General features: G+C 35.1%; 3 protein-coding genes across 5 annotated transcripts; 1 reads left to right on the forward strand and 2 right to left on the reverse strand.

Moving 5' to 3' along the window:
- Nucleotides 1–3,740: 3,740 nt before the first annotated feature.
- LOC116146246 (U-box domain-containing protein 13-like) lies at nucleotides 3,741–9,786 on the reverse strand. The gene is made up of 4 exons (XM_031431652.1): nucleotides 9,209–9,786; nucleotides 6,529–6,645; nucleotides 5,878–6,333; nucleotides 3,741–5,415 (listed from the first exon to the last, which is right to left on the reverse strand). Exons 1-4 carry the CDS (start codon nucleotides 9,476–9,478, stop codon nucleotides 4,261–4,263), a joined length of 1,998 nt encoding a protein of 665 aa, XP_031287512.1. The 5' UTR covers nucleotides 9,479–9,786; the 3' UTR covers nucleotides 3,741–4,260.
- Nucleotides 9,787–12,991: 3,205 nt separating this feature from the next.
- LOC116146263 (probable protein S-acyltransferase 15) lies at nucleotides 12,992–17,886 on the forward strand. 3 transcript variants are annotated; one of them, XM_031431674.1, is made up of 11 exons: nucleotides 12,992–13,233; nucleotides 13,301–13,435; nucleotides 13,575–13,641; nucleotides 13,747–13,843; nucleotides 14,460–14,556; nucleotides 14,707–14,790; nucleotides 15,089–15,129; nucleotides 15,247–15,312; nucleotides 15,388–15,447; nucleotides 15,580–15,628; nucleotides 17,827–17,886. In XM_031431674.1, exons 1-11 carry the CDS (start codon nucleotides 13,074–13,076, stop codon nucleotides 17,835–17,837), a joined length of 867 nt encoding a protein of 288 aa, XP_031287534.1. In that variant the 5' UTR covers nucleotides 12,992–13,073; the 3' UTR covers nucleotides 17,838–17,886. The 3 variants fall into 3 exon arrangements, with proteins under 3 accessions (XP_031287534.1, XP_031287535.1, XP_031287533.1); XM_031431675.1 differs by lacking the exon at nucleotides 17,827–17,886 and adding an exon at nucleotides 16,174–16,240; XM_031431673.1 differs by lacking the exon at nucleotides 17,827–17,886 and adding an exon at nucleotides 15,733–16,087.
- Nucleotides 17,204–17,753, reverse strand: LOC116146264 (18.1 kDa class I heat shock protein-like). Its single transcript, XM_031431676.1, has one exon. The coding sequence runs from the start codon at nucleotides 17,751–17,753 to the stop codon at nucleotides 17,277–17,279; it is 477 nt and encodes a 158-aa protein (XP_031287536.1). The 3' UTR covers nucleotides 17,204–17,276.
- Nucleotides 17,887–24,416: the final 6,530 nt, after the last annotated feature.

Below are 24,416 nucleotides of genomic sequence, written 5' to 3' on the forward strand. Positions count from 1 at the left end.
ACAAGGCTGCCTTGCAAGAACGAATAAAGCAATCAAGCCAAAAAGCACTCTCTCTCTTCTTTCTCTCAGTTCTGGTCCTGGGACGTAGCCAGTAAATTAAAACAGTCAACTGTGATACCAAAAATGAAGATGCATGTGGATAATAAAGAGAAAAGAAACAAGAGTAGAAAAAGCCATTCTCACACAAAGAGAAATAGAGAGTGGTTACTGACTTATTACTGTTGGTGTGGTGGTGGGGAAGGTGTTATGGTAGTATAAACAAGAGGCTCTTCAGAAGAGCAAAGCAATCAACGGAGGGCTCGGAAATCCATGCTCAAATTATATAATTAATGTTCTCTCTGTTATTAGTTTTTATTTTCATCACTTTCCACCCAGACACAGCTTTCGCTTTTAAGACCTCTTTAGACCTTTGTTTCTCCCTCGCTATTCATGAATCTGCTTTTTTCCGTCATGTATGACTCATATATAGAAGCTGAGATCATGAAGTAGTTTTCTTATTGCGTCGGCAACAAACTGCAGTTCAACACATCCTTGATAAAACCAATCAATTCAGCTTCTATTTTGCATATGGAATATCCATGAAATAAACATATATAATATAGGGCATCCATGTTATTATCTTCAAACTCAAGCCAGAGGAACTAACTAGGGCTATATATATTCTCGTTTATGTTGCATAAACAAAGTCCAAATAATGAGTCATCCATTAAAATAAGTAGCGTGAATACTGTAATGGTCTACGAGAAGTCGGGTTCTTTGTATAACCACCACCACAATTTATTATTAATTTGAGGTGGTGGTAATGTGCAACTTAAATACAAAATTAAGAAGTAACTTGTTTAACATTAAAAGGTTGGACCCAAATTAATTAATTTATTTTTTAGCGTGAAAAGACCCGACACATCAAATCCCTTTATTCCTTCTCTTTTTCTTATTACTATTTATCGTAGAAGACTGTTATTGTCTTTAACATACACTGATCCTTGAACTTGAAGTTCAGAGTAAAATACGCTTACATCTCTAAGGTATTAACAATTATCATTAATCCTTCTATATTTTTATTTAACATAACTAAAGGTGATTAAAATGTTTATCAATACCTTTAAATAACCACAATTTTTTTAATTAATAAGGGTTAACTCTATCGAATGTTAAATAGACTCCGGGAAGATTTAACGATACCTAACACATTTGCTCTAAGGATTAGGCAGACTCTATCATGGGTCTAGATATCTCAATTATCGGAAAAAAAAAAAAAGATATGATGATAGTTTTATAAGATAAGGGATTTAAATATATTTACCTTAAACTGAGCGCAGGTCAGTGTATTTTACCCTTACTTTTATCACCATATTCCATACACCATGAAAAAAAACTTAGGGTTAGTACTTAATAGTCGTATGCCATATTTTTCTTTTAAAAAAAAATAATAAATAACAATTGATCTTCTTTGCTAAATATTTTAGATTCTTCTTCCAAATTCTTAACTATGATTTTCTCTTATATATATATATATATATATATATATTCGTGTTTCTTTAGACGGTATCTTCATTTACTTTTAAATTCTTCCAAGTATTGCCTTATAGGCAGGCGTTTACCTTAAATTTTCATATTAACTAATAAAAGATGATGGGACGTTTGAGATTACATGATTTTCTGCAATGTAAAACATATTTGTTTTACAAATATTATATATTATGTATACATGTAATTATAAATTTGATATTGTTATATAGGAAAAAAAAAATTAATGTTAATTAAATTTCTCTCACAAACATTGTAGACGCAACTCCTTTTAGAGGGGCACCTTCAGAAACTTTGCACAAACTTTTATATTCATAAAAAGCATCTCAATTATTTTTTGAAATATATATATATATCCGTGTGGGGCTATTGCCCCCACTCACATTTAAAAAGAAGATTCTATCCCTAGATGGTCAACAAATAGTCAAACATAAGCAAAAACAATATTAGAAAATAAATGCACTAACCCACCACATCATATTGCCACTCTCTTTGTCTTTACTTAATTTACAATCTCTAAATTGGATGACTTAAAATGGAAACAAATTATATATATAATTTTACATATTATGAATGAGATTCAATAAATAACAATTGATGACTGAAAAGGTACTGGAATTGGCTACCACTTTAAGGGATTCACTTATAAAGGGCGACGCACACAAGTCCCGTTGTAGGATTCTCTAAGGAATAGGACCATCGTAAGATTCTCTAAGGAATAAGACTCTTAATAGGGTTTGGCTTAGGAATACGAATCCTAATAGTTTTAGGTTTCTCTCATAAAACCTAGTATATAAACACATTATTCTCTCTTATAAGTGATATAGAAAAATCATAACAAATACATTCGTAAAACGAGAGAGGTGATAATTAAATCACTCGTGTTTCTTTCTTTTACTTGTTACGTTACTTGTGTGATGGTTTATTTTCTTTGATTCCAAACATTCTTTAATTCTTTCAAAAGGGAGATAAAGAAATTAAATTGATATTTGTATTCTCTTGTCCAAGTTATAATAATCGAGATTAATGAATCTCACTAGCTCAATTTAATACTATTAGGGAAGACAAAATGAATTAGGGAAGCCAAAAATCTTAAAAAAACAAAAAAAAACAAATTCTGTAGTCTTTCCCTCCCATTAAGAAAGATTTTACCTGATGAAAGAGAGGTTGTACAATCAGTCGGTCAAGAAAAAAGCAAAGTCTTTAAAAAATGTCAGGTGGAGATAAACATTACATCATCAATGTTAAGCTTTGTAGCTTGCTTGAAGAATAAGCTGAATGGATTTTTCCTTTTAAGAACAAAAACTGAAGTGAAAGAAAGGCTCTTTTTTATGTTTTCCCTGATCTACCAAAATAAAGGGTCGCTAGATTCCGTTCCCTATGATAGATTATTATTTGTTCATATCTCCAATGTTACCTTTTGAGGTGTCAATGATTTAGCATAGTATACGGGGATACTCTGTAGTTTTGTCCTCATGAATTTGCTTATGCAATTTTTTATTTATCATTTTCAGTTTCACTGTCGTGTATGTAGATCGTTGTTTCCAAGATGGAAAATCTACGAATAAAGAAAGCCTTATCAATTTGACCCAATCCCAATCCCATGCACATTCATATATATATATATAACAAGGTGGTCCATTCAGCTTTCATGGCTGTAACATGGGTCCCATTTGTTGAAACCCTAGAAACAGAGATTCCATCACATCATCCATGGTCAATATTATTCTTCCACCCAAAAGTTAATTTCAAATTCAATGTATTGTTATTTAAGGAGATGGCGTTACTTTTCCCACCAATTTGGCAGCCTAATTGATAAATGTGATTTATATTTGATATAATATATATTTAGTTTAGTAAATGACATATTTCCACCCGAGGTGAAGAAGGACAAAATGGAGAAATACAAGAGAGAGATGGATAATCACGGCTAGATCTAGGCTTCATCATCGAAAAAAATCAGAAAACGGTCGACGACGTTGACACTGGCAAAGCAGAAGATGAAGAGATTCAGGTGGAGAGAGATTTGAGATTTGAGGTTATTTGGAGTTATTTTGTCCTTTTAATTTCAAAAAAGAGTAAAGACTATTTTAACCTTCTACTGTTAAAATAAAGGAAACATGTCGTTTACTAACGAAAGCTTACCTGGTAAATATCAATCTAGTCCTCATGTTCTATAATTTCTCACTCTCACCCTTTAACATATCTTCATTTTTTCTTGTTACATATTATATATTAAAAATATAAATTATATGTATACAAAGTGATGCTATTAGCACTTGTAGAGAGCAATGAAAATGAAAAATGGTACAAGTTAACATAGGAGTTGGGAGGCCTCTGACAGAAGTCAACCTGAATACAATTACAAGGAAAAAACTGTAGATTAATAGACTGAGGACGTAAACAGTGGGAATTATATATAAGCTTTCACTTGATCACAGGAAACATCTCTTCACTAAAATTTGAGGATGATCAGAGTCATTCATATTGGATACAAATAACATTACATGTTTGTCAATTGGATCTCCGTCCCTGTTCTTCGTTTTCTGCCTTTTTTATCGCTGTATCATTTAATCTCTTCCGAGTATTGTCCTCAATCCACGCAAACAAATGAATAACTTAACACATTGGGCAGGTGATCTTCCACCTCCCCTCTCACAGCCAAGCTGCCTCTTTCAATTCAACATGTTAAAAACAAAAGGATCAATGAACAAATTAACAAAACAAAAAACCTCAGCTGTCGACAACGTTTGCCATTGATGATGGCTGTGGTGGTTGTGTCTGAGACTGAGACTGATTTTCTGTTTGCATCTGAGCCTGCTTTTGTTGCTCAATAAATCTACTCATTCGTTCAAGCAACTGCGCAGCCTTTCGCTTGCCCCTGTCTGTGCCATTTTGGGCCAAATCCACCAAATAATTCATCACACCAAGTTCCCTAGCCTCTGCCGCATATTGTTGGTCTCCACCACAAAGGTGCACCAAAACTGCAGCGGCATTCTCTTTGTTCCTCGGAGATCCATTCCCAACAACCTCCACCAAAACTGGCACTGCTTCAGCAGCCCCAATAGCTGCTTTCCCTTCAGGATGGCTAGCAAGTATGGCTAGTATGGCCAGTGCTTCATCCAACATTCCACCTCCAGGTTCTGTCAGCAAATGCATTAGGGTAGGAACAACTCCAGCCCTCACGGCCTTTCCCTTGTTCCCTTGGTAAATGCACAAATTGAAGAGAGCGGTTGCAGCATCCTTCTTCCCCCTTTGGGTACCTTCGCTTAGTAGAGTGACTAGTGGAGGGATAGCTCCAGAACCACCGATAGTAACTTTGTTTTCATCAATGACTGAAAGGCTAAAAAGGGTGGCTGCAGCATTTTCTCGTGCTTCCATGCTCCCTTTTTTTAGTACGTGAACTATACCAGGAACTGCCCCAGATGAGACAATACTCCCTTTGTTATCTTCACATATGGAAAGGTTAAGAAGAGCCGTGACAGCATGTTCCTGGGTGCGAGAGTCAGGTGTGGAAAGTAGGCCTACAAGGAGAGGGATTGCACCAGCTTCAGCAATGGCAACACGATTATCTGCATTGCGCTTGGCAAGAAGACGGACTTCACCAGCAGCAGATCGCTGATCCTCAGGGTTGCCAGATGTGAGCTTGCGAAGGAGAATCTCAATCTTGGTACGTTCAGCAGGTGAACAGGCAGATGAGGTTTTACTGGGTCGTGAACTGCTGGGTCGTTTCGGTGGTTCAATGCCATTTGCCTCACACCATTGAGCTATGAGACTACGGAGGACATAATTGGGTGTGAGTGCAGTACTAGAGAGAGTCTGCTGTGTCTTTGGACATGTACCGTGTCCTGCTTCCAGCCACTTCTCAATACAGGAACGCTCATAGGTCTGCAGCAGAGAAGAAAACAAGAGACCTGTTCAGAATAGAGGGAGAAAATAAAAAGTAAATTCCAGTCTGCTTCCATTGACTACATGTCCTGGGCTTCTAACGAGTCATAATTATGTTTTCATAACACATTTAAGTTAGATATCCCAATTTTTAGTAAAGAAATCGGAACAATTACTCAAAGACAAGGATTATTTCCAGACTAAATATTGGCTAGGATCTCACATGGGGTACTTATCAGTGACATGCCCCAACAACTGGATGCAAGGTGATAAAACAAAAATCGATATGCAAGCAACTTTCTTCAAGTGCATGGTCCATTCTACATTTGAATCAAGTGAACAAGGTGAAAAGGTCATGTTACTCCAGGGTCATGTGATTATAACAAGGATAACGAAATGAAGACTAAATGTGATCCCACTTAGTTTGGTCATCATAAAGCAAAAAACCCAGGATGCATATACCTGTCCTGTTGAAACAATGACAGGATCCTTCATCAACTCCAGGGATATTGGACAACGGAAGTCATCTGGTATCACTGGGGCCTTGTGGTTCCTATCACTAGATGCTTCCCCACCATGACTTGGACAAAGATTCTTTTCTTTCGAAGGAGCATCCAAGTTAGGGTTCTCTGTTTGCACAAAATCTTTAATTTTCTTCAATAGCATTGACATCTTTTCAATGCTCTCTCCAGGATCTCCACCAGTGGTAGCAACCATTTCATGTAAAGCTAGTGATTCTTGTGTCAAGTCAGCTATTCCCATCAATTGCAGCCTTTCAGCCAATCTCCTTAGGACAGCTGGATCTATTGCAGCATCATTGTTCTTGTTGTAAAGGGACAAAAGGTCCTCATACAGCTCAACATCGGGTGCATCAACCCTTCCTTTGGCTCGTCTGAACTGAGCAAGAACAAGCTCAACCTGTATACCATAAGAGTTAAAAAAGAATATAGAAAATACAAGACTCAGAGAATAATTGACTTGAGGAGCTCCGCCTAGGAGACCACTAGGTCAAATCATTGTATCTGCATTCATAAAATCCCACATCTTCTAAGGCAACAAATCAGAGACTGGATAAGAAATGAGAGCACAATTTGTTTAATGATAAATCTTTACCTGTTCCTTGACTTCATCTGATATGTCAAGCTTCTCAAAGGAAATTGCACTTAAAGCTTGTTCCAACTGGGCCGTCACTTCATAGAATTTTTGCATAATTTCATCCCTCTCTAGGACCTGTCAGTACGGCAGATATGGTTAGTACATTCATGTGGTAGCCTTTAATTCCTACTGAAACAAAAAATCGCCAGAAATGTTTTTTTCAATAATCATAAATCCAAGAGAACATAATTTTAATGCTAGCAAACAGCACTTCAAAAACATGTATGACTAACAAAAATACAGCCAAGTAATGCTATGACTAAATAATTCCTACTGAAACAAAAAATTGCCAGAAATGTTTTTTTCAATAATCATAAATCCAAGAGAACATACTTTTAATGCTAGCAAACAGCACTTCAAAAACATGTATGACTAACACAAATACAGCCAAGTAATGCTATGACTAAAGTTTGCATAGATTCTCTGAGTAACCAAGCAGCGCTTGACCAGTGATCTTAAAATACTTTAGCACATCAAATTTTCCTGCAATACAAGTATGTTGATCTAGATTTTTAAGTATCTACATGTAGAACTGTGATTGAAAAACCCATCAGCACGTAATATTGAAATTTTAAAAGGTTCAATAGTTTAAACAAGAGTTGCCTCAATGAATCCAAGATTCCCTTAATTAGAGTCATCCCAAAATTTTGAACAACCGTCAGCTGAATATTTTGCATGCAATAGAATGTTGCTTCAACCTTTTGATTGCAAGAAAGAGAAATTTGCATAATTAGAAGGCAGGGAAGAAGAGTGTATCCAGTATCAGTGAACTGGGTTACTGAAAAGATTGAGTAATGTTAATAATATTTCTATCCAATTCACCAACAATATTCTTTTAATTCTCTAAATCCAAACATTTTTACTAGAATCAGAGCTGAACAATTATAAATCAAGAATTAATGTTATCTTTCTAGCTTCCCTCTTTATCCAGATAGTATTATGTCAACACCATTTCTAACAAGACCCAGAGCTCTTCACTTTTGGAACTTCCGGAACTAGATTCTACCCTGAAATCTCCAATAATAACTATTTGTCATACTGAAGTGCAAGAAAATAGTGCCATCACAATCAAGATCAACTAAACCCTTGCCCTTCTTTCCCTTTGCTAGAACAACCCTTCCCTTGATATACCCAATACTAGCAACCAGGCTTGCCTATGGTTCATAGCCCTTTTGAGAGTGGCTCTTTCTCCTCAGTGAAAATGACAGAGCCGTGGTGAAATGTTGCCTAAGATTTGCTGCATACAGAGACCTCATACCTAGTCCCAAAAGGCAATACCCATAAAGATTTGCTCGTGCAATGATTTACAGATATGCACACATATAGAATGATACATACCTTGCGTTACCTTACATTATCTCCCACCATCAACACAAAGCCACTCCTTAAGTTCTGAATCACCAAAAACATGTCCAAGATCAAGAATTACCCAGCGTCTATATTAATATGCCTTCAATAGTGCTTCCACAATTAGAACTTATAAGCAACACTTTTTGACAGTAACTTAGAGAAGCGTTGACTAACCATAGATATTCTAGTTTTAAACAATCTGATATATTTATTTTTTCTTTCAATTGTTATAATTTTTCAAAAGCTACCATCAAAATTATAGATAAAATATTGATTCCCCTTGCAAACTATAAAATCGATCATATCCTTGCAAACTGCCAAACATGATGGAAACTCCAAGTGCATGCCCATCTTCAAACATATGGCCACCAAAAGGCACAAGCAAGTGTCTGGAGGAAAGCAAGAGACAAAGTAATAATCCAAGTTATAAGATTCTGAGAACATTCGAAACAGGCAGAACCAGTGGAGACAAAGGAAACCACAAAGTGTTAAAATAACATATCAAATAACCGGTATGGATTTCACAATCCATACAAGAAAGCAACTTTCACTAAACTCAAAACAAATATTTCCAGCAATATAAGGAAAATGAATCCATTCTGGGATTTACGATGCCAAATCTATTTCATCACGTTAACTTACAAATGACACGACAGGTGAAGACCCCAGAAAATATAAGTTCATATAAAAGACTTGAAAAGCATTAGGGTTTTTTTTGGTTAATGATGAATCACAAAGAAGCTAATTTGCATCAAAAAATAAATTCACAAGCATGAGATGATCATTACAATTGTCCTTAATATAAATTATAATCAGTTCCGGGAATAAAAAAAGTGGAGGGGAGAACAAGAAGCAACTTCAATTCCATTACTTAATTGATCGGCAATTCATCGCTCGAAAATTAGCAACAGAGAAGATATCAGAACTTTTAATGCTCTAATCGAACCCAAACCGAACTCTTCAGCCAAGTGAAAAGTAGAAGTAAACTTCAAATCCGTTCATTCGTATTATGTGGAAACAATGGAATTAAAACATAAAATTCACAGGTTCATTATGAAAATACAATTGCCAGAGATGTTTTAGCTGCTTCCAATTCTTAAACGTGTGCATAACCAATCAAACGCTTCCATTTAGCTATAGAAATAACTATTAGCTCTAATTACCGATAATCACCGTCCATTGCAATTCACTTTCCCTCATTTTCTCAACCACCAAACAGATCGAACAATCAAAAAGTTAAAAATAGTCATACAACTCAGAAATACAAAGCAAATTATAACTTACACACCAGGTAAATCTTGCTGCCTTCGCTGCCAAATCTGAGCAACTCGTGAGCTGAAGCTAAAGCCTCCTTCAACGAAACTAAAGCCTTAGGAGTTTCTTCAGGAATCGCTTCTTTACTTTCTTTAATTTCCTCAAACATTGGCGTCAACAACTTCAATCTTCTACCTAAATTACAGTACTGTTTCTTGACCGTGCCCCTGTAATCTGAGATTGACGCTATTTCGTTAACTGTATCGATCAGACTCTGTACAAGCATTACTTTGTCTTCCTCCATTACGGCGAGAGCTTAACTGAAAACCCACCTAAACTAAAACTAAACTAATTAAACTACAATCAGATCTCACTGTACGCCCCGTATTGTGAGTGCTGGTTAGCAAATACTTTCTCTGATATCTGCAGATTTGTGTTAAACTTGGCAATGTTTTGTGCTTGATTTAGTGGTGGCTATACTCGTCCGGTCTCCATGAAAGAGGAGACTTTTAGAGATAGAGATAGAGAGAGAAGAGAGTGCCTCTTGACTCTCTTTTGGTGGCGCGGCTGAGCGAGCTAAATCCAGGTTACGGGTTGGGTTTGGACTTTGGACTTGAGTTGAGAGTTAACATGGGTTTGTAAATGTTAGCTTAGCTAAGAGTAGGAAAGCTGACACTCTGTCTTCAGCTGGGCTTTGGCTAAGGGTTGAGTTTTGTAGCTGAGCGAGCTAGGGTTGGTTGATTCAGTTAAACTAATGCCGGTGAATTTGCGCTGCTAAGTCATTTAGCAGTTAATTCGTTACGACAGTAGACAGTATTTAAACAAAAAAAAACACTAATTAAATATTAAAAAAGTAAAAAAATTAACTAAATCCCCTAATTTTGAATAAATGGTGACCTCTTTTTTTAATCTAGGACGAAAGACAAAATAATGCAAAAACAGAGGATGCACTCAACTGGATGTCGTGTTTGACCAGCGGGAGTAGTAGTAGTATCCGTGAATAAGAAGAATATTTAGGCAATAAAAGCTTTAAATCTTTTGAGTAGCACAGATAAATAATAAAGAATAATGCTACAGTTATCGAAAGATTTACAGTGAATGACGTGATGAAATCTTGGCCGTTGATTTATTATAAATTAATATTAATCAACGGTCAGGATTTTATCACGTTATTCTGTATATATATTCGGTGTATAATTTTCAGTAACTTTACCATTTTTCAATGATGAAACAACATACACACCAGGTCACCCTGCGGTAGAGTAATCATCATGCGACGTGATTGGGTAGCCATGCATGCAATTGCAAATGCAAGTTTGAGGAGAGGGGCTACCGGGCTAGGGCTCTTTCTATCCGATTATGGTCCAACAGAGTAATCATCATGCGATGTGGGAGTGGGACTTGGCCACTTGGGACACCAACCCACCTAACATTAGACGTCCTACAAGTTGGGTTGCATGCGAATACGCGTAAATTAAATGATTATATTGGTGGACAATTTGCATTTTCCTTTTAACATTTCTACATTTGGAATTCACTTGGATGGGTTGTTATAGATCCTAATCAAATGAATCAACTTGCGTTCCCCAATTATTATCAGTGTTTCCACTATCACGTCTCTAATTAAGGAAATATTATAAAGTATTATAAATAAGCTTATACAGCTATAAATTTATGATGCTTTGAATGATACCAAGAATTGTGGATTAAATTAAAGGCTGCGTCTTTCTACGTTTCAAATTGTGACGGTTTTGTAAGAATTAAAGTTCATATTATTAATTAAAGTGTTCTATGAAGTTGTAAAATACAATAAAATACTGTAGTATTTTTGAGGTTGGATTGGATCAAACAGAAAGTAAAAAAGAAGTAAAAACTTAAAAGAAAATGTTTTTTTTTTTTTTTTTTTTTTTTTTGTATTTTTCATTTATTAAAAGCAGGACAAGAACGATAATGCGGGCAAAGGCAAATACTATATAAGCTAAAAAATATTACATAAATATCTTTGAAAACAAGGAATACTGTTGATGATGATTCATTGAAAATAAAAATCCTCTGTATGATTTGATCACAGCTAAGCAACTTGCGTGACAGGACAGCCAATACCAGACGGCCTACTGGGTGGGCCATAGGAACCTCTGCTGCCGTTCGATCAAGTTATAAAATCAAAAGAGGAAAAGTCAGAAAATTTAATATGAATTCACATTTGAAAATTGAAAGCGTACAAGCGGGGACCCACCGGTAGTTATAGCCGTCTGATCACTACCCAGTCGTCTATCAGGATCAGAGATACACGTGGCCCACATGCACGGAGTGGGTGGTGGTGGGTTTGGGAAGATTAGATCGTCACTTCGCTCTACCTGATAGCGACTTGTGTCTTAATCCCACTGGGCTTCATTTCAATCGGCTCGGCTTTTTTAAGCCGTTTTCAACGACCCTCCAGCTCTATCCACCATGTTCCATGCTGTTTGTCCAAACAATTAAATTAGCCAATTAAGAATTAGAAAGAAGTCCACATCACTCAAGTGGGTCCCGCTGCTTTCTTACATTATGTGCTGCAGTGGGTCCCGTGAGGGCGAAAACTGTGACACATGGTCGACATGTTAACAATGATGATGATCGTGGTGTCTTATCCACCGTGGCACGATCCGGTCTTGGAGTTGAGGACGAATAAGAACCGCCCATTTAGGATCCCATGATACTGTGCAGCCTACGGGAATACTAAAATTCTTAGTAAAAAAGCTAACAAAGTGGTGATTATGATGACCATCAAAACGTACCCCATGAATAAATGTACATGATGTTAGTTAATTGCAATTAATAATATTGTTTAAGAACAACAAGGTCTATTACAATATTTTATTTTTTCTTTTCTTTTCAAATAACTAAGAAAATATTATTTTAGCCGTCTGATCACTACCCAGTCGAAGATGAAGCATAGACTTAAAGCATGATCACTAAGAAAATTCTATCAAGATGAAGCCGACCCGTCGAAGATCATGGTAGTAGAAATCTATTGTACTAAACAATTTAGAATTTGAAATGAGAGACACAAGTATACCCGGGGACCTATTATATCCACCGTCGGCTCTAAGTGGGACCAAGGAAAATGGCAGGGATGATGCAGATGCATGTGATCTGCCGTAACGATATTTGGTGTTTAGTGCAACGGGCTTTCCTTAATTTGGGAGTAAGTGATCGCGTCACAACATGGTGAGCTTCCTACTGTTACCGTTACTGCCTTGTCTTTCTTTCCCTTCAACTGGACAAAGCTGCGATACACGTAAGCCCGTTCTTATCTCTATCCCAATTGTCTGCTTCCATTCACCCTCACTTCAATCAAATCTGCCAAGTGTTTTTTATTTTTAGTTTCCTAGTGACAAATTTCTTATTTTTATTTTACTATTTAAATAATTTTTTATACCTCTATATGAGATTTATGAAAAAATATCATATGGTCAAAATGATGAAAGTGTCAAGTAAATTATAAAAAAAAAAGGCTTATATTATTCAATTAAATTAATTATAAGAAACCTTTTGTTGAGTGGATCCAATTGATCCCATTTCTGACCCACGTGTAGTTAGTGGGAGGGCAATTTGTAATCTGAAAAAAGTACAAATTAAAATGTAGAGCGGGATAATTAGTAAATAGCCGGGGTTCAAATAGAATCAATATTTTTGGGGTCAAATTGGGCTTTAACTGAAAACTGAGAAGTTAATCTGCAAACTGTAGCCCAATAATATGGGCCTTCAGTTTGCAGTCACATGGAAAAAACGTTGACCGTTTAGCCCAAGGCTCTGATCTAAAGAGACCGATGCACTCACACCCAAGCACGGCATCACAGCATTCCCTAATTGTCGTTGCACATTATTCCCAACTCGAACAAATTTTGGCGCAAGAAATGGTACAATTAAACGATCACATGAAGCTCTCAGCTTCATTGCAGTTAATCGGTCGCTGTATAGTCTCATTTATCTTCGTGGTGCTAACTCAATTTGCCATCTCTTTAGTTCCTTGCTTCTTCTCCGGCTCACCATTTTTTATCCAACTCACGCTCTCAGGTACGTTTGTTTATTTATATATATCAAATTTAAAGTTGTTTTATTTTGGAACTCTTTGCTTTTGCAGCTTTGGTGCTGCTGGTAGTGGTAGGTGTTGGTGGATGGAGTAGGCGGATTCTTAGAGTCTATGCGTCAGCTCCGGCTTTCGTTTTTCTCAATATACTGTTTATTTGGGGTTCTTATGTGGCTGTTATTCGACGAGGTGCTTTTATGTTCTTGAATATTCTATTAGTATTGATAATTCTGCTATTTTAATTCATATGGAGGCTAAAATTTTAAAATTAATTGTAGGTAGTTTCTTGCTAGTTTAATGCTTTCTAAAGTTTACCTGCTTTTTGCAGCTGTTTCAAATTTAATGGATGCTTTATTCAATGGACAGATTGCCGTTATCGTAATTGGTTTGTGTAGGTTGTTTTTTTGTTTTTTTAAACCTTGCATCTGTCTCGTCGTAGTTGATGTCTTATTGTGTTATTTGACTATTTCTTACGCTGATATGATTGTTGTTAACTGCAGGATCCTTTCAAGTGATCCGGGTCGGGTAACACATGAATCTCTTTGTTCGGACAGACTTGTTGAAAGTTCAGGTTTTGGAGTTGAACCTGGCAATAAGGTTTAAAAGTAGAGCCAAACTAGCCAATTTTTTAATGTAGTATGCATTATAAGTAGCGAATGTTATGATTACTGAGCTGAATTTGCTTTTATTTTCTCATTTTAGGGTCTCAGAGCAAATAAAATTTCTGTCATCTTATTGAGTAAAATTGCATTTCTTAACTTTTGTTGCTCTTGACTCTGGAGGATAGCTTTTGATTGTTTCATGTTTCGATCTCTAGAAAAACTTACATGATCACACATTCATGCACAACTATACAATGAACAAGGTCAGATGTTTTGAATTTTGCATTTCACATTGAGGCTTACTTTTTAAAACAGTATTATTCAACATAAGCACATGAATTATGTGTTTTCAACTATTTTTTTTATTGCCTCTAAATTATTTCCGGGCTGGATCTGATCAATGCCTCAAGCAGTTGGCTACTATCACCTCAAGTATATTTGTCATTTCTTTTTATAATTTTTTTTTTCTGACAACATCAGTGACTTTGTGAAATCGTGTCTTCCTCAATGCAGATAAATTGAATGTGTTCCAAATGAGTTTTAGGCCTTATTGTCTCATTGTCATTTAATTAATTAATTGTTTTTAAAGTTCTTATACTTCTTGCTTTCAGAATTCCCCTTCACTCAGGAGGGTAAGATATTGTAAATCGTGCAAGGCACACATAAAGGGGTTTGACCATCATTGTCCTGCTTTTGGGAACTGTATAGGTAATGATATCGTATTAGGCATTATTTCCTTTTAAATCCTTAAAACTTTTCGAAACCATTTCAGTTTATACTTGATCTTTGACTTCTTAACTTGTACACTTAAAACTATGTGCCTTAATAGAGAATAATGTTGATCATGTTATCGTGTAGGCCAGAACAACTATGTTCTCTTCATTGCTCTTTTGCTTGGATTTTTAACAGCCGAAGCCTCTTACCTTGTGTGCTCAGTTCAGTGTAAGCTTAGCCTTGGTGACACTTGAAATGTTTGTCTTATCCACTTGACACTGATCTTATATTGCATGATAAGGATGTTTTCAGTTTTCCTGCCTTTCACTTGAACCAAAAAAAAAAAGGGATTATGCTAGGTGATTAAAAGTATTGGTAAAATGATGATCGATCACTGAAGGATATATTTAAAAAATATGGGTAACCAAACCTATGCTTGGTTGTACTGTTATCAACTCTATATTATGTTTTTATTAGTGCTTTCGATGTTATATTATTCATTTTTGTATTCTTATCCCTTTTTCAGTTGTCAGAAAATCTCAAAAATTTGATAGAAATTGGTTAGAGGTAGGTCATGCTTTCCCTTTCCTTGCTGCGGAAGTGTTGCTTGCTTGTAAATTTTGGTAGTAAATATTGTAGAAACAGCCATCAGCACCCTGCAATTATTTGTTTTGTTTGATGTAGATTAATCTGGTTGGAAATTTGGCTATTAGCACGATGCTGTTCTCTGTTCTCCAAATACTATGGCAGGTTTGTATTGGTCTTTCCCCTCTTAATGTAAATTTTGTTTTCAAGAGATTATCTAAAATGATGTATTCCGTGTAGGGTGTGTTTCTGACTTGGCATTTATATTGTGTATGCTTCAACATCAAAACCGATGAGTGGGTAAGTCCCTAACCACAATTAAAAAAAATATGAGAGAGAGAAGGAGAGAGACTTGTTGCTGACCATGTCTGAATCACATGATATTGCTTTGATCAGCTTTTAGAATTGATAGCCTTGATAATGTTTTCTCAGATAAACTGGAAGAAATATCCAGAGTTTCAACTTGTTCAGTCTGAACCAGGTGAATATGATTACAGAATAATTCTTGCTTATGGATATCAGTAACAATTTACTCATAGTTAGTATTAAAATCAATTTTTTTTTTTTTTTAATTTTCGTACCCAGGAGAAAGCTTTACTAGGGTGGAGTTTAGAAATCCATATGATAAGGGTGTTCTACAAAATGTGAAGGAACTTTTAGCATTAAGATGATAACAGTATCAATGCATATATTCCACTAACATGCGGTAATGGCTGTCTGTCTTCCTTGTGCTGGCAATTTATGTTTGTCGAAGGCAGTATTTTGATGCACAAAATGAGCCTTATGAGAATTTAAATGATAGCCTTGGCTCATATGAAGTTACCTCTATGTAAATACGTTTCTTTGGATTAGGGCACAATCAAAATGTCAATAGAATGGAATAGCCTGATGACTAATTTGTAGTGCTAATCGAGTTATTGGATAATTTAGTCTCAGTTTATTTTTTTCGGCATGTGATATTTTATATTTATCCTCTTTTCTTGGCCATTGATAATCTGATGTGACTTTGATGAAAATATACTTCAGGATGATCACCAACGATAAACTGCATGTAAGGAGCAGTGGAGCACATATGGATATGATTCTCCTAATAATTTTTTGTCATATATCTTACGTATGGAACGTTTCTTCATTATCATAAAGAGATAGGAAAAATGCCCGGGCCCAAAACCCCGTCCCCAACCAGTCCGGACCAGGCCCAAGGGAGGAGGGATGGGCCCAGGCCGATCACTCCTTGGCCCGGGTTTGGGATCAGTCTCATGCTCGGGCCCATTAATTTTTAAAACCCCCATCCAATTATATACTCTCTGACAAATATTCAAAACATTCTTATAATATATGAAATATATAATAAATTTAGGGGTTCAAAATAATTTTATAAAAAATTAAAATAAAATAAGCTAAAAATTTTTAGGCTCATAGAACTGGTCTTAGGACAAGTTTAGGCCTTAAGAAAACTTATGGACCCAAGACCGGTCCTTGAGGATTTTGGCTTGATTCCTCAAGAACCGGTCCCTATTTTTAAATTAGGGCCAGATCTTGAAGGCCTAGGCCCGGGGCCCGTCTGGGCCGGGGCCTTGCCCACCTTTTTCATTATCTATCTTCAAGGGGTTTTGCAAATGACTTCGAATGTTGTAGAGAGTTCTTCTGACAGACAACGTGAGATTATCTCTCCGTTTAGTAGCCTATTTACTTTGAATTTAGACAGAAAAAATAAAAACAAAAACAAAAACTGGGTGCTGCGGTCTTGGCTTGAGAGGGACAATAGTTTATGTATGCAAATTCTCCATCTTAAGATCTGAAATAAACCTGGAATTCTGGATTAAGAGCCTGCTCTTCTTGTACCATTAATTACAAAATTGTTACCATCTGCAACCCACTTGAGATTTGAAGAGATTCGCCCATCCATATCGCATTAGACAAATTTAGAAACGAACATAAAAGATTTTTAGGTTATTGAAAATCACACAAATTAATTATTTCAGAAACTTCTTACAATCACTCGCACAGACATCATTAGAAAACAAACAAACAAACTCATGCTTTTTTTTTTTTTTTTTTTTTTTTCAGACAATTAACTGGAAAACCAACGAAATAAACACAATCTCGGAACAAGCATTTTGATTTAATTAGCCAGAAATCTCAATGGCCTTAACTTCAGGCTTCTTCTCCTCCTCCTTAGGAACAGTCACAGTGAGCACTCCATTCTCCATGCTAGCTTTCACTTGCTCCATCTTTGCATTCTCAGGCAACCTGAACCTCCTCAGGAACTTCCCACTGCTCCTCTCCACGCGGTGCCACTTGTCATTCTTCTCTTCTTGCTCTTTGCTCCTTTCTCCACTTATCTGAAGAACTCTACCCTCTTCAACTTCAACTTTCACCTCTTCCTTCTTCAGCCCCGGAAGATCAGCTTTGAAAATGTGAGCTTCTGGGGTTTCCTTCCAGTCGATTCTTGCATTTGCAAATGCAGATGTTTCACGAGCTGAAGAGGGCACATTGGCCACGGCTGAGGTGAAGAACCCATCAAGAGGGTCCCATATGTCTAGAGAAAATGGATCAAACACGTTGGTTCTTCGCTCACCAAAAATGCTAGGAATGAGTGACATGTTTGGTAAGTTTGAAGCTTGTTAAATGTTGAAGAACGACTGAAGATATGTTGTTTTGAATGCTTTTGATCAGTTTCAGGATGAAAAGGAAGTGGAATGGGCAGCCTATATATAGGATTAGGAGGAGGATTCTAGCAACTTTAATGAAATTTCTGGTTCCTTCGTGGGCCTTCTCTTCTGTCTTTATTACAACTCTTTAATTAACAGATAATGTTTTTTAATGTGTACAGGTATGGTCTTGTCTTCTATAACCTTCTACCATCTTCAAAGGCATCAATGATTTGAAAGATTTCCAATGTCTACATTTTCCCTCCTGTTTCATCTTTAAAGAAAAAAAGAAAAAGCGAAATGATATAGGAAATTTATTTCTTACATAGAGCAAATGAAAATTCTTCAAGTCAAATTGAGTGCGCATCAAGATTGATTTTTTTTTTTTTAATGATTGAGGGTATTCAAGCTAGTTTATGTGCATCTCAATTAATCTGTTAGAACTCTGAAACTATTGATCAGAAATGAGCTCTGGTAATTACTCCTATTAGTAACCATTGAGACTCGAACTTGAGAAATCATATTAAATCATTCTCTTGCTTTTTTACCCTCAAGAGAATTTTAATTTAGGAAACTATGTTAGATCCTCCTATTGGGAGATCATATAAATCTTTTTTTTTATTTTTTTACCATCAAAGAGATTTGAACATGAGGGATCATATGATTTTCTCTTTTGTTTTTTTATCATGAGGCCAGCCAATGACAGTTATGTGCATCCAAGTTCAACCTTACAAACATAAAACAGAGTTGTATAAACACTGCGCAGAGTCATTCAGATCAATTATTGATCCCAATAGATAAAGATTGCCTCGGAATAGATTGGTCTCATGTGGAATATTGAATCTGCGCACTAAATTATATGTTGTTAGATGGATTGAAACTTGGAATGTGGTTCAGAAATTTTATTTTTCATGGGCCTTACTTCAGCTGATAGGCCCATATAACAACAATAAACCGTACAGTTTCTTTAACCCCCCCAAACATGGACCATATTTATCACGTACCCTAAAACACGCCAAGCACGCCAAATCGGCCCCGCCCGCCCTGCTCCGAATAATAAATTGTTAAAAAAGAGGCAGGCGCCGCTGAGCAGCGCCGTACAAGAAGCATAGGCCTTACGTCATCACCGGCGCGTAGGTCCCACTTGTTTTTTGGTTGCTCAACTTCTCGTTTGCATGTCATCAAGAAATCAGCACCGTTTATTCTGCTTATAAGGAATCAAAGGGTCCAAGAATTTATTGTTTAGAGTTTCAAGGACATGTCTGACAATTGCAATCTTATTCATGATCTTAATACCATTGGTTCCTAGGTTCTCCCCTTTCAAATGCTAGGGGAAGCCCTCCCGGAGTAACCTTAACTTTAGTGGACCAATGGCGATCTGTGATGCTACATTTGGCATAGATAAAGGATAGCCTAAAAAGGGTAAATCCCAGTATAGATCAGCCGTGAAAAATCCAGGTATGAGGGAAACTAATTGACGGCTGTAAATACGGGGTTTGAGTGAACGGTAGTATTGGGCCATGTCTTGACTCAAGAAATGAAGTAATTTTTAGCCCACAATCCAATATTATGTGAGATTATAATTGTACTACAACTTCCTTCATTTTTTCACTTCAAATTTTTATATTTACAATTCTCAAAAATTAAAAGTAAATTAAATAAATCATAATTAAAAATAAAACACAAAAAAAAAAAAAAAATTCAAAGGGCATTTGTGATACTAGGTATGAAACTATGTTTTTCTTTCTTTGGTCAATATAGGATTTAGAAGTGATTATTTGATTGTAAGAGCACCATGTTTTTCTTTTATCAATATGGGATTTAGAAGTGATTAATTGATCGTTAGAGTTTCGAGGTTGTAATTCTATAAACAAATTAAACCATATTTGTATGATTACAAGTTTATGATACCGAGTGTTTTGTTTTAATAAGTATGAAACCTGATTTTTCTTCTATCAAGGTAGAATTTAGAATTAATAACTCGATCGTAAGAGTTTTGGGATGTGATTTCATAAACAAATTAATCCATTTTTCTATAATAACCACATTAATTGATTTGTCTCGTACTTTATTGTTAATTTCGATTGATTTAAATTACTTTAATTTTTTTTAGAACTGTTAAAAATAGAACTTTAAAGTGTAAGTAGAAAGGAATAAGAATAATCTCTTTTATAACAATTATATTCACATTTATAATTAAAGATGGAGGCTAAAGAGTTAATGGGAAGCTAAAAAGTAATAGAAACTCAACAAGCGATGGGCCAAGAGTTGGAAGTTTCGAGTCCAAAAGACATAATCCCATTAGTTTGAAGATAATGATATATTGAAAGAAAAATATTACTCTTAATTTTTTTTTTCTTTTTTCATATGATCGATGTATTCGAGTCAGTCTACACGTATCTCAACTAATCTCTAAGACTTATTAAACACCGTACAAACTTAATGTTATAGGGTAAATTACAAATATAGTAACCCTAAGATGACTCATCTCCCAATAAATCAATAAAAAGAGTGAACTTTCTTCGACCGGCTAACTTTTAAGTCAATAAAAAGAGTGAACTTTCTTCGACCGGCTAACTTTTAAGGTTATATTACTCTTAATTCAATTGCAAGTAATTGAGGTTAAATTTTTGTCTTTGGAAAAAAAACTCCTTGAAAACCAATTTGCGATTGTGTCAGAGAATTACTGGATGATCAAGATTCAATGAACTTGGTTTACAAAAACTTATCTAATTGATTGACACTTGCGTACAATGCTTGAGTTCTTATAGATTTTCATTAATAAATTCTAAATCTTTGCAACTTGGTATAAATACGCGTACAAGTTACCACCAGATTTTCTTTCATGTCCCACGCAATCATAATTGATTTGTTTTAACGTTAAAGTATTAATGTTGCTCTAATTAAATGATTAAACATAATTAATTATCATCACTTTCATCCATTCTCTTTCGCGAATTAATTTGAAAAAACTGTTGCTTGAAGAAATCGTATGGACTAATGACAATAAACGATCGAGGTCGTTTTCTCTTAACTAATTTGGTCCAAATTGATGTACAGGTTTCATCGTGACTTTTATTTCGTAGAATTTGAAATCAATTCTAAAGAGGTGTTACGGGGAAGGGATGACCGATTACTTTCTTCTATCAAGAGATATGTAGTAGGAGATCACGCAGTAAAAAAAATACATTCAAGATAAATAATATAGTAATAAAATCATATTACGTGAAAAGACATAATATTTACGTGGTTCGACATAACCCGTTTATATATACGGATTAGAAAAATCCACTATAGTTTCATGAACATGATTATGAGAGTACAAAATACTATAAACCCGATACATAATTAACAGAGCGAAAACAATCTTAGTTTCGAACCATGCTCAATCCAATTCCTAGAGTAGAAACAATCTCAGTTTTACTTAGAGTGCAAAATAATCCCAGTTTTACAGTTTTACTTAGAGCGGAAAGAACCTCAGTTTCTAAGACATTCTACCCATAGTGTTTAATAACTCTTACATCAAATACATTGTGTTTTTATACCTTGTATTCTCACATTTTCTCAGAACATTGAATTGCTTCTTACCTTATATTTATAGTAGGATATGTGATATTCTATTTCTAATAGGATTCATATTTCAATTCCTAATAAAATTCTTAAATTATATTCTTATTTACAATTGTATTATTTATGAAATAATTTTCTTAATTACATACAATTTTACCTGAGAAAAAATAAGAAAGCGCGCCACAATATCTCAACAATATGTGAGGTTATGTTATTGGTTATAACGTCGACTACAATGCTATGTGATCAATGTAGGTATAAGGCCACATGATCGTGCCCTAATATGAATAAAAACACTTGAAATAACTTTTAAAATTCGGATGTACCATTTTTTCAAAACCCTAATACTATAGTGAAACTTTGCTTGAGAGTTAGATAATAGTAATTATTCTTTATTCTCTACTTCATTTAGTAGTTAATCAAAGTGGATATATATGTGACTGATTAGTAAAGGGTATAAGAACACATGATCATGTTCTACAAGTGAAAGAAACATAACCCCAAATGATTGGTCTGACGATCAAGAAAGTTTACTCTCTTTATTAACTTTTTGGGTTCGAAGCATCTTGGAACCATCTACCATATTTGTGTCTTATCTTGAAACATTAGGGCTTGTAGAGTGTTTAATTGATACTAAAATTAGTTGAGATGCATGTAAACTGACCCGAACACCGTGATAAAAAAAAAATAAAAAATAAAAAATAAAGTTGAAAGACACATGGAGTATCTTTTAAATTCAAGATGTGCCATTTTTTAAAGCTCTATTACTATAAATAGTGAAACGTGACTTCTATGTGACAATAGCAATTATTCTTTATTATCTCCTTCATTTAGTCGCTCATCATTTTTAACCGACGGTGTAAATGAGAAGAAGATATTATTTGAAAAAGATAAACGAGATTGTCCACTTCCAGTCAAAATGGTTGGTACACGTAGAAAGGTGGAAGGTTATAAACTTAATCAAAAGCTTCTTTTATTTGATTTAGATTTACCAGACTTGCGGAATCAGGAAGCTCTTGTGACAAGAGCAGGTCCAGATAGTTAGCTAATTTTGGAAGCATCTCATTACGTTACAACTTACTATCTAACCAGAAATAATAATATAGATTCATGATTTTGACACTAAATGCAAACCAGAAAGTCAGCTTGATGATGCATCAAGTTTCTGGACACTACATGCAAACCAAAAACCGGGCATTAAATTTAGTCTCAATTATCATAACTTAAACTTGAAAAGAATAAAAATATATGTATTTGGTTGTTAGATTTAAGATTAGATTGGTGAACAAATGGGATATAATAATATTAGTGTATTTCGTAAAACGTAAAGCCAATGAGAGTTCAATTTTGTTGGAATATTAGTTGAAGCAAGGACAATGGATCAGCTCACTTGAATTAATCCTATAGAAAAATCCCACAAATGACCAACTTGTGCTCAGATTTTTAGACTGTTTGACATCACCCTTGAGTATAAAACTCAAACCTGAAGCTTTAAATTAATGAAATTGACTTATCATAACAATCTGAAAGGTGGGGTGGGAAGTGGGGTGGAGTGTTATTTTTATATTTCTTTATCAGATATTTAAGAAAAAAATAGAAGTTCTTGCATACGTTTTTACTAGTCATCAGAATAAGAGTAAAAGGGTTTCATTACTGGATAATTTACAGAGTGAAGTTCTCTAAGCTTGTTTGATATATTATATGGATCATATTAAAAAGTTTATATTATCCAGTCCAGGAAGACAGTACGTAAGCATAATGTCATGATCCCTCAAGAGCACGAGAACACATTAACTTCGTAAGTATTAAAGAGCGATGATCAAACGAGATTATAAAAATCTATAATTCGAAGTACTAGTTAATTATACAAGTATTTTTGACTGAAGATCGATATATTGACAAGAAGTTATACTCATTTTCTAAAGCTGTAGTCTTTATACTTGTTGTGCCTAAAAAATCGCATTGATATCAATACTAACCAATCAGAGTTTAGGAAGACTTTGTACCGTCTGAGAGCTATCACGTTGCCCTAAGACAGAAGGGATACGGCTGTCACCACCCTAACAAATTCAAGTTTTGTCTATGAGTGGATGAGGACCGCACACTTGTCCAAACTTTATCAAAATAAAAAGAAAAGAATTAAAGAGTGATCCCTACGTGTCAGGACAACTTATAAAAGCATTCATTATATTGACTTAAAAAGTGTATAAATGAGCACCTCTCTTCACGACAAGGGAGGTTGGGCATATAAGAGCTAGACAGAGATTTGAGCGTCATTATTTCTCTCTGTAAAGCAAAGTATTTCTTCATCTTTGTATGCCTTATGGGCAATATCATGAAAAATAATCAGAGAGTAATAAAATAACAGTGGATGTAGGATTTGCTTTAAGTATCCGAACCACTATAAAGACTTCTCTTGTCAGTCTATTATTTATGTTTCTGTAACATATATAATATCAGCACCATATTCAAATCTCATGGGTCCATCACGTGTAATTTCTAAGACTCTCATAACACTTTACACGTGCGAGTCGTTAGTGTCAAAATCGAGCATCAACAATATTCTTTGATTCAAAATACTTGTATTTGTAGATAAAGATTTGCAAGAGAATGTAGCAGACATCTTTTTGTTATAATAAGCAAATATTGTCTGTGAACCGCTGGTTTATATTCCATTACCATGATCTCCTAGAAGATGCTGAAAAAAAATACAGTTTAATGCTTTAGCTATATTAGGATAAAGTGTAACCCTGAAATTCTATGATAAAGATCATTGATTTTGGTGAATAATTAGGACACGATAGGATTATTCCAAGAGGGAGAATAAGTGATCAACGAGGCATTTCTTCAATCCTTTCTGCAAAAATTATTATTCCAGGATGAATATCATGAAGGACATATATTACTATACGAATCTTATGTCTTGTTCTTCTAATGATCTAACATAAGCAAGCAGTCACATGTGGAGAAAAGATGTGTTTGATTTGGGTTGAATTATTGAAGAACTTTGTGATGACTGATCCAGACCAATTCCTAGAGCACATC

This window comes from Pistacia vera, unplaced genomic scaffold (assembly GCF_008641045.1).
Source record: "Pistacia vera cultivar Batoury unplaced genomic scaffold, PisVer_v2 Contig475, whole genome shotgun sequence".
NCBI classification, from domain to species: Eukaryota; Viridiplantae; Streptophyta; class Magnoliopsida; order Sapindales; family Anacardiaceae; genus Pistacia; species Pistacia vera.

Bases quoted from the DNA above. Each gene is read 5' to 3' on its own strand.
- LOC116146246 (XM_031431652.1), bottom strand. From the start codon at position 9,478: ATGGAGGAAGACAAAGTAATGCTTGTACAGAGTCTGATCGATACAGTT. The intron at 6,334-6,528 runs GTAAAGATTTAT...TATGGTATACAG, and splicing joins CAGATGAAGTCAAGGAACAG to GTTGAGCTTGTTCTTGCTCA. The intron at 5,416-5,877 runs GTATATGCATCC...TCTCTGCTGCAG, and splicing joins TCATTGTTTCAACAGGACAG to ACCTATGAGCGTTCCTGTAT.
- LOC116146263 (XM_031431673.1), top strand. From the start codon at position 13,074: ATGGTACAATTAAACGATCACATGAAGCTCTCAGCTTCATTGCAGTTA. The intron at 13,642-13,746 runs GTTGTTTTTTTG...TGTTAACTGCAG, and splicing joins ATCGTAATTGGTTTGTGTAG to GATCCTTTCAAGTGATCCGG. The intron at 15,448-15,579 runs GTAAGTCCCTAA...ATGTTTTCTCAG, and splicing joins ACATCAAAACCGATGAGTGG to ATAAACTGGAAGAAATATCC.
- LOC116146264 (XM_031431676.1), bottom strand. From the start codon at position 17,753: ATGTCACTCATTCCTAGCATTTTTGGTGAGCGAAGAACCAACGTGTTT.